The sequence below is a fragment of the Syngnathus floridae genome, chromosome 8 (genome assembly GCF_059516105.1).
Source record: "Syngnathus floridae isolate MCC-2025c chromosome 8, RoL_Sflo_1.0, whole genome shotgun sequence".
In the NCBI taxonomy this organism is placed as follows: domain Eukaryota; kingdom Metazoa; phylum Chordata; class Actinopteri; order Syngnathiformes; family Syngnathidae; genus Syngnathus; species Syngnathus floridae.
Window position 1 is genome coordinate 5,344,470 of NC_142420.1, and position 18,443 is coordinate 5,362,912.

Below are 18,443 nucleotides of genomic sequence, written 5' to 3' on the forward strand. Positions count from 1 at the left end.
TATAATCATAATTATCATTTGAAGCACTCATCCATCCAATATCTGAAATAATTAGAGCAAAAATAGATTTTCAATATTTGTCCTCTGTATGTGTTTATGCTGTACCTTGAGCACAGTGACGTTCCACGTGAAACTTTCGACAGCTTTGCTGATCTTACATCCTTTCAATCCTTCTTTCTCTGCCCACCGAGAAAGATCTTCGTGGAATTCCATGCCTGCAAAATACACATATAATTTGGTTTTCTAATTAGTGACTTAAGTGATTCAAAATTACTGCAGTTGTACTTCAAATTATGAACACACGAATAAACACGTGAAATGAATAGCTCCCAGTATTTATCAGAAATAAAAATGATTATCATTTACCTTCTTTCTGCACCTGCGCAATCCTCTCCTGGACACCATCGGCGTTTTCAATTAGCTGTTTCTGGGCTGCAATCATCTGAAACCCCAAAAATATATTGCGTTGAAGTATTGGGACAGTCATAAAAAATGTGAGCTTTGACATTCACGATGCAAGCATGCGGGAAAAAAAATAATCCAGTTGAAGCTTTTTGATTGATATTCTAGTAAATCTTTTTTTTATGGTAAGCTTACTTCCATTTGCTCTTTTTTGGTTTCGTATATGTAGATGGGATTTGGCTTTTTTCAGTGCAGGGGTGTATCTAGTCAAGTGGGACAAAGGGTCAGTGGCCACCCCAAAACTAACTGTTTGACTTTTGACCTTTCATAGAAAGCAGTTATTTAGTCGTTTATAAAATTTACTAGAAATTAAAAACATATATATATAATTGTTTGCTTGACAGCGTGTAGAAGATTTTTAAAGTGGCCTTGCATCCTTCTACTTTTCTGTTTGGACCTCACTGATCTACACCAATGGGAGAAATATTAAGCGACCATGTATGACAATGTGTAAAAGCTAAGTGGTGACACAGGTGGGAGGGAGGGAGGGAGGAATCCTGAGATGGAGAGGGAGCAGCTGGACGCCTGGGATGCGTGAGCTTGACAAGGCGCGTGGGTGACTGCTTCACGCGTGTCATCAAGCGTCTCTCTCTGCATAGGCAATGACACAACAGCGTGTGTGTGTGTGTGTGTGTGTGTGTGTGCACTGCGATCTGACGTTTTACCATTATAACATGTTTGCCCTGGGGGAGGTGCTGTACTGTTGCACTTTTTTGGTCCAATAATAACACTTGATTGTTTTTTTGTTTTTTTTCATTTTAATCACACATTGTAATGAAGCTCAATGGTGTTTTGCATAAATTAGCAAATATGACAAGTAATTAGATTAAATCATCTTGCCAATGGCGGCTGTTTGAATTTGCTATAACTGGTTGTGAAAGCTGGTGTGTGTGTCTAGGGAGGGGGGGGGTCATAAATTACTCAGATTTTTGCGATTACCGACTGGCCTTGGTCCCGCCACAGCACGAATAGAAGAGGAAAACAATTCTCCACATAAACAGCCCTCTGTTATGGCTGATCGTACCTTCGAAGGTCAAAAACTTTCTACTTCATCCCACCGTTCCGTGTCAGTCTTATATACAGAACAGCAACACGGGAAACTCGATTCACATTGGAGAGTTCTAGCGTGCTAACATTCCAATCCCAAACTATTAAAAGAACTTCACGTTGAAGCTACACTGGGTTGTTTCGAGAATGTCCTGCCTGTCGTTGCCACGGTAACCACGGATCACCAATTTTAAAGGGTGCATCATAACAGTGGACCAGCAAGGAGACCTGTCATGTCCCATTTGCATCGATGCCATTGCTAATGTGTTACCTAATGTGCACAGTCATTTTAGGACACAGAAAATGTAGTTGTGAAAAAAATCATCAGTGTCTTTGAAGAGCTTAACAGAATGACTAGTGGAAATAAAAGTCAGGAAAAGAAGAGCCACCCTGAAAAACTGAGCTCTTCTGTGTGATAAGAAAAAAGTTGCAGAAATATTTTAGTCATTTAAAATGTAGAATTCTTGCACGTTTGTACTGACCGTGTCATATGCAGACAGCAGCTTGCGGGTGGGCTCAGACACACTAACAAGAGGCTCCAGACAAGGATAGCCCTCCTTGAGCACCATGGTGGCCCCCATGGTGCCCTCGGGGCTCTGCAGCCTGGTGGCCAGGCTCTGGATGCACTGCTTGAGTTTGGCCACCGTGGGGAGCCCACACTGCTCTTTGAAATTGGCGATGGTGCCCTGAAAGCAACAGCAAAAGATGAATAATATAAATCACAAAAAAAAAAAAAGTTGAGGCTAAACTAGATGAGATGAATACCAAATGCCACCTGAGCGCGAGTGTGAGCATGTGTGTGATTTGCAGCAATGGAGGCGTGATGAATGATGGACTGTTGCAGATGAGCCTGCGGTGTGCGCGTGTGTGTGTGTGTGCATGTGTGTATCCGTGCTAAAACAGGTGGGTTGAGTGGCGCTAAGGTGGAAGTTTCCAATGCTGCTGCTATTAAAAAATGCTTAATAATCCTCCTCCGCTCTGTTTTTTCAGGATTTTTTTCACCGCTGACTTTTTCATCATTATGTAATCTTTTGTATTTTAAGAAAGCACTTTCACACATAATTTTATCCCAGAACCAAATTTCCTTTCCTCCACAGAACCCACATCTGATGAGCTGAAATGAATAATAATAATAATAATAATTTAACCAAAAATTACTCAGTGTAAACTTTTTTGAAGCTCTACTTAATCTTTGTCAGGGCAAAATCATTGAGCTTTACCTGAGCTTCTTCCCGCAGGTCCATCACCTCTTTGAGGGGTACGCCGGCCAGTTTGAAAGTCTCATCCACCGCCTTGATACCCGTGTTCCTCAACGTGACATACTCGCGCCCGCGCCGGCCCACCCGCCTCACTGACAAGCCCCTGCGGTGGGCTTTGCCGCCCCCTCGCCGGTTGGTGACGGCCACATGAAGAAATAGGCTGGCGTGGGGTAAGGGCTCCCCCATTAGGTCCAGCAAGGGCACGTTGCGGTAGCCGGACTGAAGGCACTCGAACGCCACGCTGAACTGGCCGATGAAGTCGTCTCCAATGTAGTCGTCGTCCAGCACAATGAAACGAAGAAGGGCTAGCTCAGGCATGTTCACCTGGAGATGGAGAGGAAAGGGAAGATGAAACCAATCAGCAAACATAATTTAAATGCCAGTGGTTGAACAGTTTGAAATCTTTGACCTACAGGAAATGAAAAGTAAAGAAAATACAATGAAAAATAATGGGACCTGAAACAGTTCCCTGATGGACATACGTACAATAGCTTCCAAGGGAATTATGTTAATCTAAAATAATCACTGAACCTTAAAGAGGTCCCTGACAAATGAGAGGTCCCTGTTATGAGGTGTCATTTGCATCTAGTTTAATTCCACTCTACAATAAAAAGCACGTCCCGCGCAACATGAGGGCTTGCAATATCAAATTTCACACATTTCCAAGGAAACTTTCACACTAATAAGGCAGGAGAAGCTGCAGAAAAGTCGCAAGTATCAGCGTGACTCCGTTTTTGCTTTGCGTGGATAAAGAAAAGTAAGCAATCCTCAATTAGGAGGCTAAATCGTGCTCACAAACACGTCGTTATTTTAACTTTACATTGTTATTGTATCTACAGCTAATACAGTATATTAGTATATGTAATGCTAATTTCCATTAGAGTGTTGCTGGCATTTCACATTATGTTAGCATATAGCTGGCAGACTTCTGGTAATTGAAATATAGATTAGGTCAACATTTGGTGATGTAATACAAGGCTTAATTATTTTATTTGTCAGTTTGACAAATATGCAGCCTGGAGCAAGTGCCTTTTATTTGGAGAACTGTGCAAGCGAGAAAATGTTCTCTTCAAATTGATGTGATACTATATCATACTATACTAAGGAAAAAATTAAAGAGTGTGTTTTTATACGTTTAAAGTGTATGTGAGGGAAGGGTAAAACTATTTATAAATAATAATATATTGTATAGAAGCCTTCTAAAGAGATTTTGGGATGGCTGAAGAGGATTTCGCCAATTGTTATTCTGGTTCTGATATTCCAAATAATTCCACAGTTCTAAAAATCTTTAGACGCCATATAAATGATCTGGGCTTGAAACATAACTATTATATTAAATTCTGTTGGCAACCATCACTCGCTGTGAGAGCTTTTAATAAGCCCTTGTTCCTGCTTTTTATTAGTATATCTGTAAAATATATTCAGATACAGAGCAGCAGATTTTATTGCAAGTATCACAAAAACTTACTTGGAATTCAAAGGTCTCATCAAAGAGGGGGTCATCCTGGTTCTGTAGAGCGGTGCGTGTGCGCTGTTCCGCACAGTCAGCAGGTACACCGTGTAGTTCCAGGACCACATAAGGTTCAATGACCTCTCCCTTGGCACCTGATCCCTGAGGTTTAGGTAGGTTGTGTGCACTAATAACCTGTGTGGCAGAACATAATATTAGGGAGAACCAGGGAAATGATGCATCAGAAAATACCATATGCCCTAAAATAGTGGCTGACCATCAAATAAACGCTGTGATCAAAAAAGTCAATATATTCCATTTCAGACAAATAAACACCTTCCATCCAATAAAAAAAAAAACTGCTGAACCCATTTGCAGTCTGTTACTAACCAAAACAGCAGCACCTACTCAGGACTGAAGGAATAAAGTGCAGTCATGTTATAAAAATGTTTTCTGCACAGCATCAAAGCAAAGTATTTATGATCTTAAGTTATTTTTAAAATATAATGCAAAGAAACCTTAATGCGAAGAGTTTGTGGTGGTACACCAGGCACGCAGCCATGTGTATGGGCGCTGAAATACGACACTTCATCCCTCATGACAGCAGGTCGGAGGACGTAACCGCAGCCTCCATTTTGAGAGAAGCGGCCCCTGTGAAGGTCCAGCATGGCACCGGGGGTCTGTTGGTTTAAGGCCACCAGCTGAACGCCCCCTTTCCAGTACCCCTGCGGGTTGGGGTTACTGGAGTCCAGGCGCACCGAGCTGGGCCGCACCCTCGTTAGAGTGCGCTTGGTGAACATGACGAGGTCTTCCGGAGTCTCTGTAGTTAGCCTCCCGGCCTCCCCCTCGCCCAGGGAGCATAGCGTCCAGTAGGGTGTCTCGTTCACTAAGGGAGTGCCGGGAGAGCCGGGACTGCTGGGCGGCGAGTGCTGCTTGCGAACGGCCCGTTGGGCGTAAAAGTGGCGGCTATCTGTCCGAGCGATGGCCACCAAGTCCGAGAGTTCTTTGTTTAGGCGGAGCTTCCTAGGCTGAGAGGGCGGAGGTACCACCAAGACCACACCCAGATCTTCCTCACCCGGGATGGTCATCCGCCGGCCAGCCAGAGGACCCCCTCCTCCAATCTCTTCTTCCTCCTCAGACACTTCCCCATCAGATCCTTCATGATCCGGAGGGAGCTTCTTGCCCACTATCAAGATACGTCCCTTTAGTTGCTCAGGGGAGGGTAAGGTGGTGGCTCGACCCCCCAGGCTGACTGGTAGGGACTCCGGAGTGTAAAGCCGAGAGCCAAGTACTTTCTTCAGGTGCTGAGCCATGGTACGCTGCTGGGCACGCGAGCAGCGTTGGCACAGGTACACCAAGAGCGGGTACCGCGAGGTCAGGAAGGCGTACTTGTTGACCACTTCCAAAGCGGATCGGATGGTGACGGGTGCGTGGTGGTGGTGCTGCTGATGATGGTGGCAAGAGATGTCTGGACCGTAGTCAACCCCAAGTAGAGGTTCTCCCTCTGGGCCGTCAGTTACTCCGAGCTCCAGGCAACGGCAGCCAGACTGAAGGGCTTTGATCAGGCCGCCGAGGTCTGCTCTGCCATGGACCTGATCATCCAGAAGGTAGGACCGGTATGAGGTGCTGAAGAAATAATCGGCAGAATTAGTGAATATCACTGGTCAAGATCTGCTGAAGAAACTTGTGAATACCTCGTATGCATTAAGAATCTTCAAATGTTACTTAACATCTGTGATGCATTCTGTACCTAATGTAGTAATGTGACAGGGGCAGGTTCATGTCCTGGCACACCCCCTCATGCTCAGGATCCAGCAGCTGGCACTCAGGAGATTGCAGATAGCGGGCGAAGCCGTCCAGCCCCAGCAGCCCCCTCTCCTTGCCCTGTGCTGAGGGCTCATAGCGCCTCAGCAGCTCCAAGCAGCCCTCGGTGGTGGCCAAGGACAGGCCTTGCTCCGTCTCCAGGAAGAGGCGTAGGTCCTGAGGGTCCAGACACTCGCGGTCCTTGGCCAGCTGCACCATCAGGAAGTAGACATCCGGTCGGGTGCACAGCTCGCAGAAGGCCTCTTGGAACTCCTCGCGTGTCACGTGGGAGGTCAGCTTCTCCTTGCTGCGCTGGATCTCCTTGAAGCGAAGACGGACCTGTGAGGAAAAATGGAATGCTGAGCACAGTCCTATCAGTGAGAGATGAAAGTTAAACTTTCCAAAACTCTTTATTCATCCATTTCATGAAGTTAGTCGATCTGATTAAACGTTAGTTATTTTGTTTCGCAAAGGAAATGACCCAGATACTGTACATGGCGGTGGCGTAATAATGTCGTCCCTATTACTCATCCTTTGTCCTACTCTTCCTCACTCTTTAATCTTGTTCCTTTTCTTTTTAACATTCTTTTTCGTTACGTGGTCCTTGGAGAGCGGGGGGGGGGGGGGGGGGGGGTAATTTGACAGCAGAGGACACATGGATGAAGCAGCCAGAGTCACTGCCAATAATGAAAACCAATAAATGAAGCAAAGACTGCTGGAAAATCATTTTTTTTCTCACCAAGGCAAATTCCTCTTCACTATAAAAATCAGATTAGCATCTACCCTCAATCAAATGCAGAAAGATGGTCATCTCCTTGAGGATATTACATAACATTTGCAAACTTAGCAGGCTTATTGACCTTGTTTAATTTTACTGAAGTGAATTGTGTAATCGCATTCACAGAGAGCAGCAAAAGTGACACAAAGAAGACAATATAATTACTTGCGACACATTCTATCACCGTCTAAGTGTCTAATAATATAATCTAAATAATAATGAAATCATATTTTCTGCTAAAAGAACAAAGGTGGCTTCTTAAAAGCATCCAGCGTAGAAATACGCTCATGGCATCTGTGGAAAATAAAGCACTTACATTAAGTCATACCGCAGAATTTAAGTGACTGTTTTATAAACAGAGTTTTACACTATACAGGAAAGTCCAAATTTAGAGTTGAAAGTTTCCGATATATCTACATGTCACGGAATTTAACCTATTGGAAGGTAACCTTGTGATGAACATTGGTTGACCGTATATTGTGATTTTGATTTGTTGTGCATGAACCAAAATTATATGAATCAATTCATTCAAATGACAATTACACAGCTTCATTCATACCTTGGCTTCCTTGATGCCAGGACAAAGTTTAACAATCGTCGTGACCGCCACGTCCTCAGACACGATGCCGTAACCATCTTCGTCCACTCGAGCAAACTCGGTCGCCAGCCAATCGCTCCTCATTTTGCTGCCCAGACTGCCTTCCATTGTTCCTCCTTCTCCCAGACCGCTCCCTCCTCCGAGTCCCCCACCGACGACTGTGGGGTGAGCTAAAAGGTAACGGAGCCCCGTCACCCAGATATTGGCTACATCCGCTGAGAGTGCCACCAAATCTAGAGACTGTAGGGATTAAATTGTTTAGAAAAAAACAACAATAGAAAACTTTCATAACATGGTCTTACCTGGTAGTCCTCGCCATGTATGACAGAGAACGCGGCCTCCTCAGCCAGTTGTTCAGAAAGAAGTCCGTTATGCAGGAAGGTCTCAGTGCTCTTCCCGGTCCGAACCTCCCGGATGCTGGAGACATCCAGGCGGGCCCGGTCCCCGTCCTTCTTGGACGGCTCCCAGCGTAAGCAACTCAGGTCGGCCTCCAGCGTGTAGAAGCGGCAGTAGATCCGCGAGTTGGGGCGCACCTTCTTCAGCTCACATCCGCCCTGCATGAAGGCCAGGCAGTCGGCCGCGCTGTTGACCTGGGCAGGGAAATTTTGGAGGGGGGGTTTTTGCATATTAGTCTGCAAGATCTGAAAGGCAGGCATTTTGTATTTTGACGTAGCGACAGTACATGACGGTCAACGTTTCCGTCTGCTCTCCATTTAAAGGTAATTTTCTACAAAGAATTGTTGATTCGTACGAACTTTTAAACTGAATATTTTTGTATGAAGGTCGTTAAGTTATTCAAGAGTAAAAATGTTCTAAAACAAATTGGTCCGTGAGTGCTCAGTGTTTGGTGTCCATTTAACAACCGAGTGGATCATGAGCTGAGTGCATTATATTTATTCATAGCACACTGCAGGAGCAAGGCTTGATTTAAAGCAAAGATTGTTTTAAGCTGGCTTTGCATAAATTCAGTTTTAGACTCCCACTCCTGTACCATGTTTTCTGAGAAACGCACATCCATGAATTTTCTCATGTTATGATGTATATGCCAAATAAAAGCTTTTGCATTCCTGTGGGTTAAATAAATACTTTCAGTGTAGGCTGTTACTCCCAAAGAGGTCAAGTGAAAATGTCAATTCAATTTAAAATTCCACATTCCTGTTCAACGTCAAGGGTTTCATGATTAAAGTAGTATTGGTATTTTCGCTTGTTATGAGAGGTGCTATACCTTCTTCTCTGAGGGAATGCTGCTGAATGACACAGTCTTCTTTCTACCTCCGCCCACCTTTTGTACCGAAGGATCCTGGGAAAGCAAAAAACCTTTATGGTCAAAATGTGTGTGTATGTAATGAGAACAAAAATACATTTTACATCAGGCAGTTTCAGTTTGGTTTGACATGTTATTTTTGTTTCCACAAGGGGTATTGGGAGAAAAGAACTAATATACTATAGTAATATAAAATAATATATAATAATACACAATAATATAATATAACATAACATAACATATCATAACATAACATAACATAACATAACATAACATAACATAACATAACATAACATAACATAACATAACATAACATAACATAACATAATATAATATAAAAATACAGTAAATCTATTTTTTTTTACGTTTCACAGAAAACGTCCCACTCAGTATACACCACACATTAATAACAGACAGACAACATGCAGGAAGAAGGGGCGGAGCTTTGTTTTGACCAGGCAGGAAATACAATCTACTTTTCATCTATTAACACAGCAGACAAGTGCCGGGTGATGGCAATTGATAAAGTGCGTGTTAGTGTTGGCTTTCACTTGGTAATCACGTTTTCTAAATTTAGTCTTTCGTTTTCTTTTCATCTTCTTTTCACACACACATCCTTATTTAGTCCCTGACCGGATGCTTTTCCCGAGTAAGATGACAGATTGGACGCAGGAATCTCTACTTTCCTCCTTTTGAAAGCAAGAATGCATACACAGCACTCACTGTACATGTAATTTTATTTGAATTCCAAAAGAGGAACGTGAAAGCATAGAGTGGGACAAAATTTATAACTACAGTTTATTCAAGACAATTATTTTTTAATTGCTGACCTCAAGACAGAGGTCAGTTTGGCAAGCATCATAAATTCACTTACTAATAAAATCAATGTGAGTTTTTTCCTTTTAAGATGGATTTACAACAGAGATACCCAACCCTCTTATCTATACCAGCAACTTATAGTATCACACAGAACAAATACAAAAATTATTAGATGTCAGAAAGTACATAACAGACACACAAATCCACTTTTTGTGACACTTTAGTTTGGTGGCGTGCTGTGAGATTTTTCAAATTTAAAATATTTGCCTTGGCTCGGTAAAGGTCGGGACTTACTGATTGACTCGATATGGTTCAAGTAACAACCTTTAGATTTTTTTCTCCAATTCGGATATGGGTCACATGCTATAGCAATGTAAACAAAAGGAAAACTGCATTCAAACAATTCCTTCAGGTAGAATTAGGAATTAGAATTGAAAACAGATAAGCACTCGATATCTGTGAGTGTAGCATAAACACACAGATCAGATACCGAGAATTAATCAATAGTTGGCTTTGATACTGCAGTATGGTAAAAAAAAAAAACTTTTGTTGCTTTAGCATGAGCACATTACATTTCCAATCGGAAAAACTGGCAACACATGTACACATGTATGTACTGTATGTATGTATACAAAAGTGTGTGTGTGTGCACATGTGTGTGTGAAATGTCAGAAAAGACCATCACACTGGGTCATGAATTTAAAAATAGGTTGATAAACACACCCCGCTCACATGTCAGCTCCGTGCACTTACAATCACCCTCCACCAAGACATTGATTGACAGCTCCATCCCAGCATGGCGAGCAAATGTCAGTGGTTTGACAAGCTTCATCAGCGATGCGGTGAGAAGGTGTCAGCCGAGGGACCCGCTAATAACAGTTCGTATAGTATAAGGCGCAACGGCTTCCCTTGCATAAGTAAGTTCTTGTATCGTAATCAAACTCATGTTGCTGTCAAAGAAGCGTCATTTGAACATGATACTTTATTACGGTTATTTAGTATGATACAGAACCGAATTTGTTTCGCTTTTTTCACAACGTAAGTGAGTGTGCAGGCCCGACGTGAAACTGAATAAATCATGCATTTGTATGTAAGTCAGATTGGAGTGTGTGTGAAGAGGTGTGCCATAAACAGACCTACATACCAAGGTAACCTGACATTATCATCAGCATCAATAATGTAATGTAAGGGAATGCAAGGGAAGCCAAAGAGGGCAACCCGAGAGCTGAAAAATCGGCTTCGGTGCATCTGTGCTATAAATTGGAATTGTTCATGTATTCGGCTCACTCTTGAATACATAGCTGTTCAAATTCAGGGGTGTCAAGCTTGTTTTCAGCGCAGGCCATGATAGTTGGAATTACAGTTACAGTATGGGAAGAAAATGCAAAAAAATAAAAAAAAGATCCTGCTTATCTTTGAACTGGATTCAAAAATATTTACATAGAAAACGTTTTTGAAGAAAACGTAAATAGTTTGTCCTCTTTAATGGATGATGTAGACCAGGGGTGTCAAACTCTTTTTTTTTTTTTTTGGCGGGCCGCATTGTAGTCATAGCTTCTTTCAGAGGGCCATTATGACTGTCAACTCAAATAAATGTCCGAGCACCTCATATTATATACAGTAAAAGCTACGAAACAAACTGACAAATAACTCATTCTCAAATCAGACGAGTGAAAACTGCTCAAATATTTAAAACAAAGATATTATTAAAAGTGAAGACAATTTGCAATTCTAGTAATGACACACGAATTTGATGCACAATTTGTCTTCGCGGACCACATAAAATGATGTGGCGGGCCGTATCTGGCCCCCGGGCCTTGAGTTTGACACCTGTAATGTAGACAATGCCAACAGTCATTTTATTTTATCTTTTATCATTATGCAATGAAGCCTGCTAGACACCAGCAGAGATGGCACCAAAATTTGCATTACACTCTGCAGATGTACTTATGGTAAAGTTCCAACACAAGATTTTTTTTTTTTTTTCATCCTCTTATTCTTACTTTTCCTGATTCAGTCCCCCACCCTCAGTTTTTGCTCCACTTCCCATCTGCTCTCTGACTTGTTCCTCCGGGCAGCGACTAAGCCGTGAAGCCAACGATCAAATAGCAGATGAACAATCCAAACAGAGTGTCATCAGAGGGTAAAGGGGGGGAGGAAGAGAGGAGGAGGAGGAGGGGAGTGTAAGAGTGGATTAGAACACATAGATGGCCTCTTGGGACAAAAGCCGAGTGGTGTATTAGAGATTTTGCCAGCCCGTGCTCACAGTTTCCTGGATGGCGTTGTGTGTCGGGCACGTCAATGTCAATGTAAAAATATGCGAGAGACACACACACATATACACGTACAGAAGGCACACTCTGGATTATCAGCCTACAAACCCTCTCAAACATCCGAGGGCCTCAGCATCATCAGAGCAACCAGGCCACACATGCTCGGTCCATCTAAATACTCGCTGACCTGCTTTCGCTAAGCACGTCTGTCCAGCCCCGTCTGGTCAACTTAATGAAAAGACGTTTTCTGGAATGTTTACGTGAACAAAAGCAAACAGCGCTCATCGATGAGGCGGGATTGGAAATCCATACGTTTGCGTAGCCAGCATCGAAGTTGATGCTGATGTTTACCTTGCATGCAAAGTCGTGATCAACCATGTCAGCTTGAAGGTCTGGCAGAAACTTTGCGGCTCGATAATTGTTAGAGTTTTGTTTATGTTTCTGTTCTTGCTACTTGTTGCAAAGCTGCTGATCAATAACAGGAATCCTTTTGGGTCAATATCATGAATACGAAGAATTTTTTTTTTTTTTACCTCTATCGCATTCTTTAAATACATTTAAACTTATTGAGTGTTTCTTCTGTGTTCTTACTCTCTCGCTCAAACAGTGACAAAAAAGTCAAAAAGTATGATTGCTTTGAATTGTTGTTTTCTGGGCATGAGCAGAAACTAAAATCCTGAAACCTCAAAAAGTAGACGTGCTAACCACTATCTTGCCGTGCTGCCCAGAAAGAAAATAAATTGTACCTAATTAAACGGCGTAGCTAATTGTTCTGATGAAGGATGAACAATTGCACCGCCATCGTCTTGAATACGGTAGATAAAAAGCAGCAGAAGGCAAGCAAGAATTGCTGTCAAAATAAATAGACAAAAGGACAATGGGTCATTGTAGTGTTCATGGAGCAGGTCTGGACAGCAGCTGGCTCTTCACGGTCACATGACATACAGCCACTCAGACATGCCTTGTTATTTTACAAAATTACTTTACCGGTGGGGAAAATAATTTGAATTGGACTGTTTGCTTCACAAATGAAAGCTTGGCAACAGTAATGAAAAAAAAAGACAAAATAATAAAATTAAGTCACAATAACCTTCAATTTAAATGAACTGGGGGAGCCAATGGAACATTCAACACACACACAAACACCCACACTTAAATTTCCATTCATTGACCTAGTAACTAGTTAACCTTGTGCATAAATCACACATGACTGACACGCCCCTCGTAAACACCTGGCCGTTGCGTGATTCTGCTCCCAATCGGATCTCATGATCTGATGCCATAAATCCAGCTACTGATCCGCAGTCACACTGGCGGCAGATTAACTCAATAGATTACCGCTCGAGGCGGCTGCTAATCCGGTGCTCCTGTGTACGCCACCAGCATAGTAAACCGTGTGACAATGACGTTTTGTTTTGATTGACATCTGATAATTTGTATGACATTTCTGGATCAAAATATTAGGAACAGTTATTTGTATGGAATACAATAAACCACGATCGTAAAAGATTGTTTACATGAACATATTTCTGTCAGTTTTAATAAAACTGAGCATTATTATCTTTGTAAAGGCACACAAAGGACGAGACATCAGCTCTCCTTCATGTCTACAATATTTATCTTCATCTACTTCCCTCTCTTCTTGTTACTGCTCAAGAACGGTGGTCGCCCCCGACAACCGCCTCCCCCCTCCACTCTGTCCTTGTAGATCAGCTCTCTGTTATTGTCTCATCCTTTCCCCTCCCTTGCCTTTTCCTTCCTCCATTACACTATTCAAGCATTAACATTCTCCAGGGAGCCCCTAAAGGGGGGTTTAGCAGAGGGTCTTTTTTTTTTTTATTGTGGAGGGGGCTTTATCCCATGAGATGACACACTTCTAAGTCAAGAGGACGTTTGTTACATAACAGCGTCAAGCTCGTCTGACTCCAGTGATATCCACTAAGTGTACACATGAGTGGCGGGACAGAGGGGAGGTTAGGAGGGAGAAGATTGAAACTGGAATGAATGGTGATGAAAGCGAGGGAGGAAGCGGGGCAAGATTGAGGGAGAAAATGACTGAAAGCAGAAGATGATAAACTATCTGCTCCAAAGTACAGGAGTGCCACAATTTGGTGCAGTTGTAGAATAAAGTGCAATTACAAGTGCGTTGGCACAATGAATTCATAGAGCTGAGTTTGAATTAAAGCTCGCCTCAAGGGAATATAAAAATTCAAAGTTCAAAGTCATCTGGATATGCGGCTTGAACAAGACAATGGGCTGTGCCCAATGGAAGTCTCGCTCAAAATTTGGTCTAACTGTACGCATGGGCAGTTTTCTTTTTGGGGGTATTTTTCACAGCCAAGCGCAGTTAGTAACGGGCGTTTGCGCCGTTATGGGCGTGAACACAGCCAACTTGCTTCTCAGCCAATGGAAGAGAGTCCTCACATTCCCTTAAAATTCAGTGCAGGAGTCAAAGTTTGTTGCTATGAAGCGGGCACTTGGAGAATGCCTTCCACCCCGATCATTTGTGTCAGGCTATGAGATAAATAGTGGTAGCTGATTTTACATAATCTCAACATTGCGTCTGAAATGCAGGCAGTATCGCTGTACGCAACCATGACGTGGAGGCACAGGACAAATATTTGTGTCAACATTTTTGAAATACCAGAAACTGATTGGGATAAAGTCACCAACCCACGAAGAGCAGAAATCCACCTATAAATAAAATTAATTAAAATTGTTTTTAACTCTAAAAAAAATCTAACAAATACACTGCTAACCACAATACTTTTGTGCAGATCAGATTAAAGGTGGATAAGGAAGCAGCCAGTTTTGGTGCCGATCCCAATAAAGGTGCAGTTACACAAGTTCAGTCTTGGCAGCAATGGTATGCGTTAATCTCCTCAGAGTTCCGTAGAAAAGTGAAGTCATAAGCTGGGTCGTCTATCTACTGAGAATGAGCAGAGCAATTTAAGAAGTGCATGGAGGAAGAAGATCAAAGTTGGAATGGTGATGAAAAGGAAAAAGGAAGCAGGGCATGGTTGAAAGGGAAAAGCAACAGAAGAAAAGGAGAAATGATGAGCAGACTTTTAGACTGGAAATTAAATTGAACTGAATTGTTGTATGCTTTTTGGTATGTGTTGCTGCTCCATGTACAGTTAGCAATTGTTTGAAGATTTATAATAAACTACATTACAAACGGTACCTATGCTCTTTTCTGTAACCTTGGCACAGCAAGCCGAAAGTAGCAATACCAGTAATTTAAAACCTCGCATACACAATTTATGAAGGTATTAAGATGCTCCCAGTTTGACCTAAATAACTTATTAGACATTTTACAAACCTATAACTTCAGTAAAAGTAATGTTTTCCTTCATGTATCACAGCTACTGTACATACTTGCGTAACGTCACGGTTTAGCGAAACCTACAAATCTCTGTTATTTTTAAACAATGTGCCTTTTGCTTTTGTTTTAGATCCAAAAGGAGATACAGCATCTCACAAGCCGCTGAAGATAAGACAATGGAAGTGTGTATTTTCCAGCTAACAATGCCGATTTCCTGGCATTCTGAACGAAACTTTCCTCAGCATTACAGAGACCAGAAGCCCTTACAGCGCTTTCCGAGCTTTAAGGCCTTGTAAGGGCAATCGCTTCATCAATTGAGTCAAATGAGGGACAGTTAATAAGTTTGCAAACTAAAATAAAACAACAGTCCAGACTGCTATCAGAGCACTGCGTGTTTGTGTGTGGGTGTGTGGGAAGGAGAGTGCACCAAGATGAGCTGGATGAGTGCCATGTGTGCTTCAGAAAAGGAGATGTTTGCTAAATGCCTTGATGAATCTTTCACACAAGACGAGGCACAGATGAAGATAGAAAGAAAAAAAGACTAAGAATGAAAAGCAGGCTGAGGAAGATAAATAATTGACGATGAGGTAATTAAATGGCAGGTGTTGAAACCGAGCGCATGCACTGTGATGATGACATTACACAATTTTTTTTTAGAGCGAAGACTTGGAACCAGATAAAAGTTAAATATTCATATTGATAAAATTTCTTCTTGTGTTACCTTACTCCAAAAAAAGCAAATGTTCATCATTAGCCATTCTATTTCCTCCCCCAGTACTCATTTCTCATTTCTACTTGCAATCCTTGAGCCCTCTTGAAATTACTTTGGTTTCCTCTGAGCCATAATTTTTTAGGCCAAGGCTATTTCCCTTAGCAACGTGGTAAGAACGCCAATCATAACCAAAGCTACATTGAGGTTTACCGTTTGTGAGCATGCCATATCGGCAATTTTGAAGCGAGATTTATAATTACTGTAACATATCTGCCCCATGTAAAATGTTAAATGATCTTATGTGTTATCAGTTTTACACTAAACTTTAACTGGGAATAACAAATAAATAGTTTTAAAGCAAGCAAGTCTTAAATTTCAGCATTTGATTGGCTTATTACTGGCCTAGATAACAATAATGCAATGATTGCAATCAAATCCCAAAAAAAACATGCATTCCACGAATGACAAATCGCAACTGCTACATAGCAAACAAAGGACGCTCATTAATTTATGCGTTGGGTAGACGTCGCTCTACATCTCCGACCTAGCTGATGTCAAGCTGTTTTTTTAGCGTGGAGGCAGTAGCAATGTTGCCTCTGCTGGTTGCAACCAAGTACTGCATTAGACTCAATTCCTTCAAGACACAATTAATCAACACTTTCACACAATCCACAAAATTCTTAATCTATATCTCAATTAACTGTTATTTTTAAATACTCTGGAGGTAGTGAATGTTTGTTTCTCACTGCTGGCACTACAAGACTGATGTCAGTCGAGCATGAAAATAATTAAGGGCTTGCATAAGGCAAAGGCTTTGCTGTCCTTTTTTCTTTCAAAGCCAAGCCTTCCAAAAGGCACTAATGGCAATGCTGAAAAGATATTCAGAGTGTTGGGTTAAATGAGCGCAAAAGAAACACACGGGTAAAAATGAAAGCCGAAGCTGCTATTATGCAAACTGTGAGGCAAACGTCTCGATGTAATAATGACATTCATGTTCCCTACTTAATCTGCGCAATAACCATCAGGCAAGGCACCGCACTCTGACCTCATTTCCCCTGAAAAGGAAGAAGACCAATACATGCTGCTGTTGTGTTCTTCACACAATGCAAAAAAAAAAAAATGAAGCTGAGGCCTCAGCATTAAAATGTTGGGCAAAATAAAAACAAAGTGAGACAGATGGACAAATGATATGACGCTAACATTATTGGACAGAGACAACACAAGTGGTATGTCAGAAAATTTCTATCAATATAATCAAACGACTGACGTAAAGTACTGAAGCATATTAACATGACAAACACTCATCGGAAAAAATAATATGATACACACATGACAGGACATTGAAAGCTAAGTGACAGGATGTGCAGATGCATTGACGCAGATGAATTGATGTGTGAATGGACAGATTCATTGGATGTATTTGATTCTCTGTCTTCAAACCTCACTGTTTTGGGTCTGATTAGGATTTACAAATCAGTTGTCCTCACAGCTAACCTGACCTGTGATTAGTTCCTGCTCAATGCCGCGTTCAAAACTGTCCTGTGATTTACTGGAAGCTGCTCAGCTTGGATAGAAAATACCATTGGAAGTTCAGTGGGACTGGCATGGTGTTAATTCCTCACTCTAATCCCCATTCACACACTGCCATTGACTGGTAAGCAGTCACCTGGGAGGAATTATCGATCATGAATTTACATAAGATCAATTGCAGCTCAATGTGTCATTCAGCCGGTGCTCTGAAGATGATTGGCAACCAGTCCGTCCAGAGTGGCGTGTAGTCTGCAGGCATTCGCATTAAATCAGCTCTGATACATTCCAGGATAAAGAAAAAGGATGAATGGAGGTTTTAATTGGCTTTTTGTTACGTGAGTCTTTCCTTGGTGGATATGAACAAGTGCATTATTTGCGCGGAGATTTCATCAAGGAGAGGCAAAGCTAATCAAGCAGATTTGAGTTAATCGTCTTCTCTGTTAATAAGCGCATCTCCGAGCGGGCTGCACATATGGCATGATGGATGTAGCAGGGGGAAGGGATCGGCGTGAGAAAATGATGAGAAAAGAAGGCGGGGCATACACTTGATGGCCAAAGGGAGACATGGAAGTAGGGGACAGCCGTGCAGTAGCCGTCCAAGAAATAAATGATGATAAATGCTGTTCTGTTACTCCCTGAATAAATTTAGATTGAGGGGAAAATGACTACATAGTAAAGAACGTTGTGACTTATTTGCCATTTTCCACAGGCAATTATAAATAATTAAATAATTAAAATTTAAAAAATTAAAAAATAGAAAATGTCAATGTCAAAGTCTGATTGATTGAAGAAGAGGTTAGCTCGGCTAGAACATGTCCTTGGCAGTGTGATGATTCATATTCTAGCTGACTTACTGCAATATTATTCATTAAATTCGATAGTTTTGCAACAACCCTCTGTTGTCTTCTGCCCACAATCTGCTATTGGATAAAAAGTGTTGTTTTCTTCATTTGGCGCTGTTTGTCAGTGTCTCGATTTGACTGATGTGTTCAATTCTGAGTCTTTTTCAGCGTTTCCCGTGTTTTTAAGTAGGGGGGAAAATAAGCTCTCCAAACGGAGATGAGTTGGTTGATTGCTGGTTGTATCCAACTCAGGTTGTGTCAAAATAAAGCCAAAAAAAAAA

General features: G+C 41.8%; 1 protein-coding gene across 1 annotated transcript in view; it reads right to left on the minus strand.

Moving 5' to 3' along the window:
- plcl1 (phospholipase C like 1) overlaps positions 1 to 18,443 on the minus strand; it is a 36,123-nt gene that overhangs the window by 3,523 nt on the left and 14,157 nt on the right. Inside the window, exons 2-11 of the mRNA XM_088383379.1 lie at positions 8,623 to 8,697; positions 7,700 to 7,987; positions 7,359 to 7,637; positions 5,969 to 6,360; positions 4,737 to 5,844; positions 4,237 to 4,413; positions 2,730 to 3,092; positions 1,992 to 2,195; positions 367 to 442; positions 106 to 215 (exon numbers count right to left, since the gene is read on the minus strand). Of these exons, the coding sequence (XP_088239505.1) occupies positions 106 to 215; positions 367 to 442; positions 1,992 to 2,195; positions 2,730 to 3,092; positions 4,237 to 4,413; positions 4,737 to 5,844; positions 5,969 to 6,360; positions 7,359 to 7,637; positions 7,700 to 7,987; positions 8,623 to 8,697 (3,072 nt within the window). The remainder of the gene's footprint in view (positions 1 to 105; positions 216 to 366; positions 443 to 1,991; positions 2,196 to 2,729; positions 3,093 to 4,236; positions 4,414 to 4,736; positions 5,845 to 5,968; positions 6,361 to 7,358; positions 7,638 to 7,699; positions 7,988 to 8,622; positions 8,698 to 18,443) is intronic.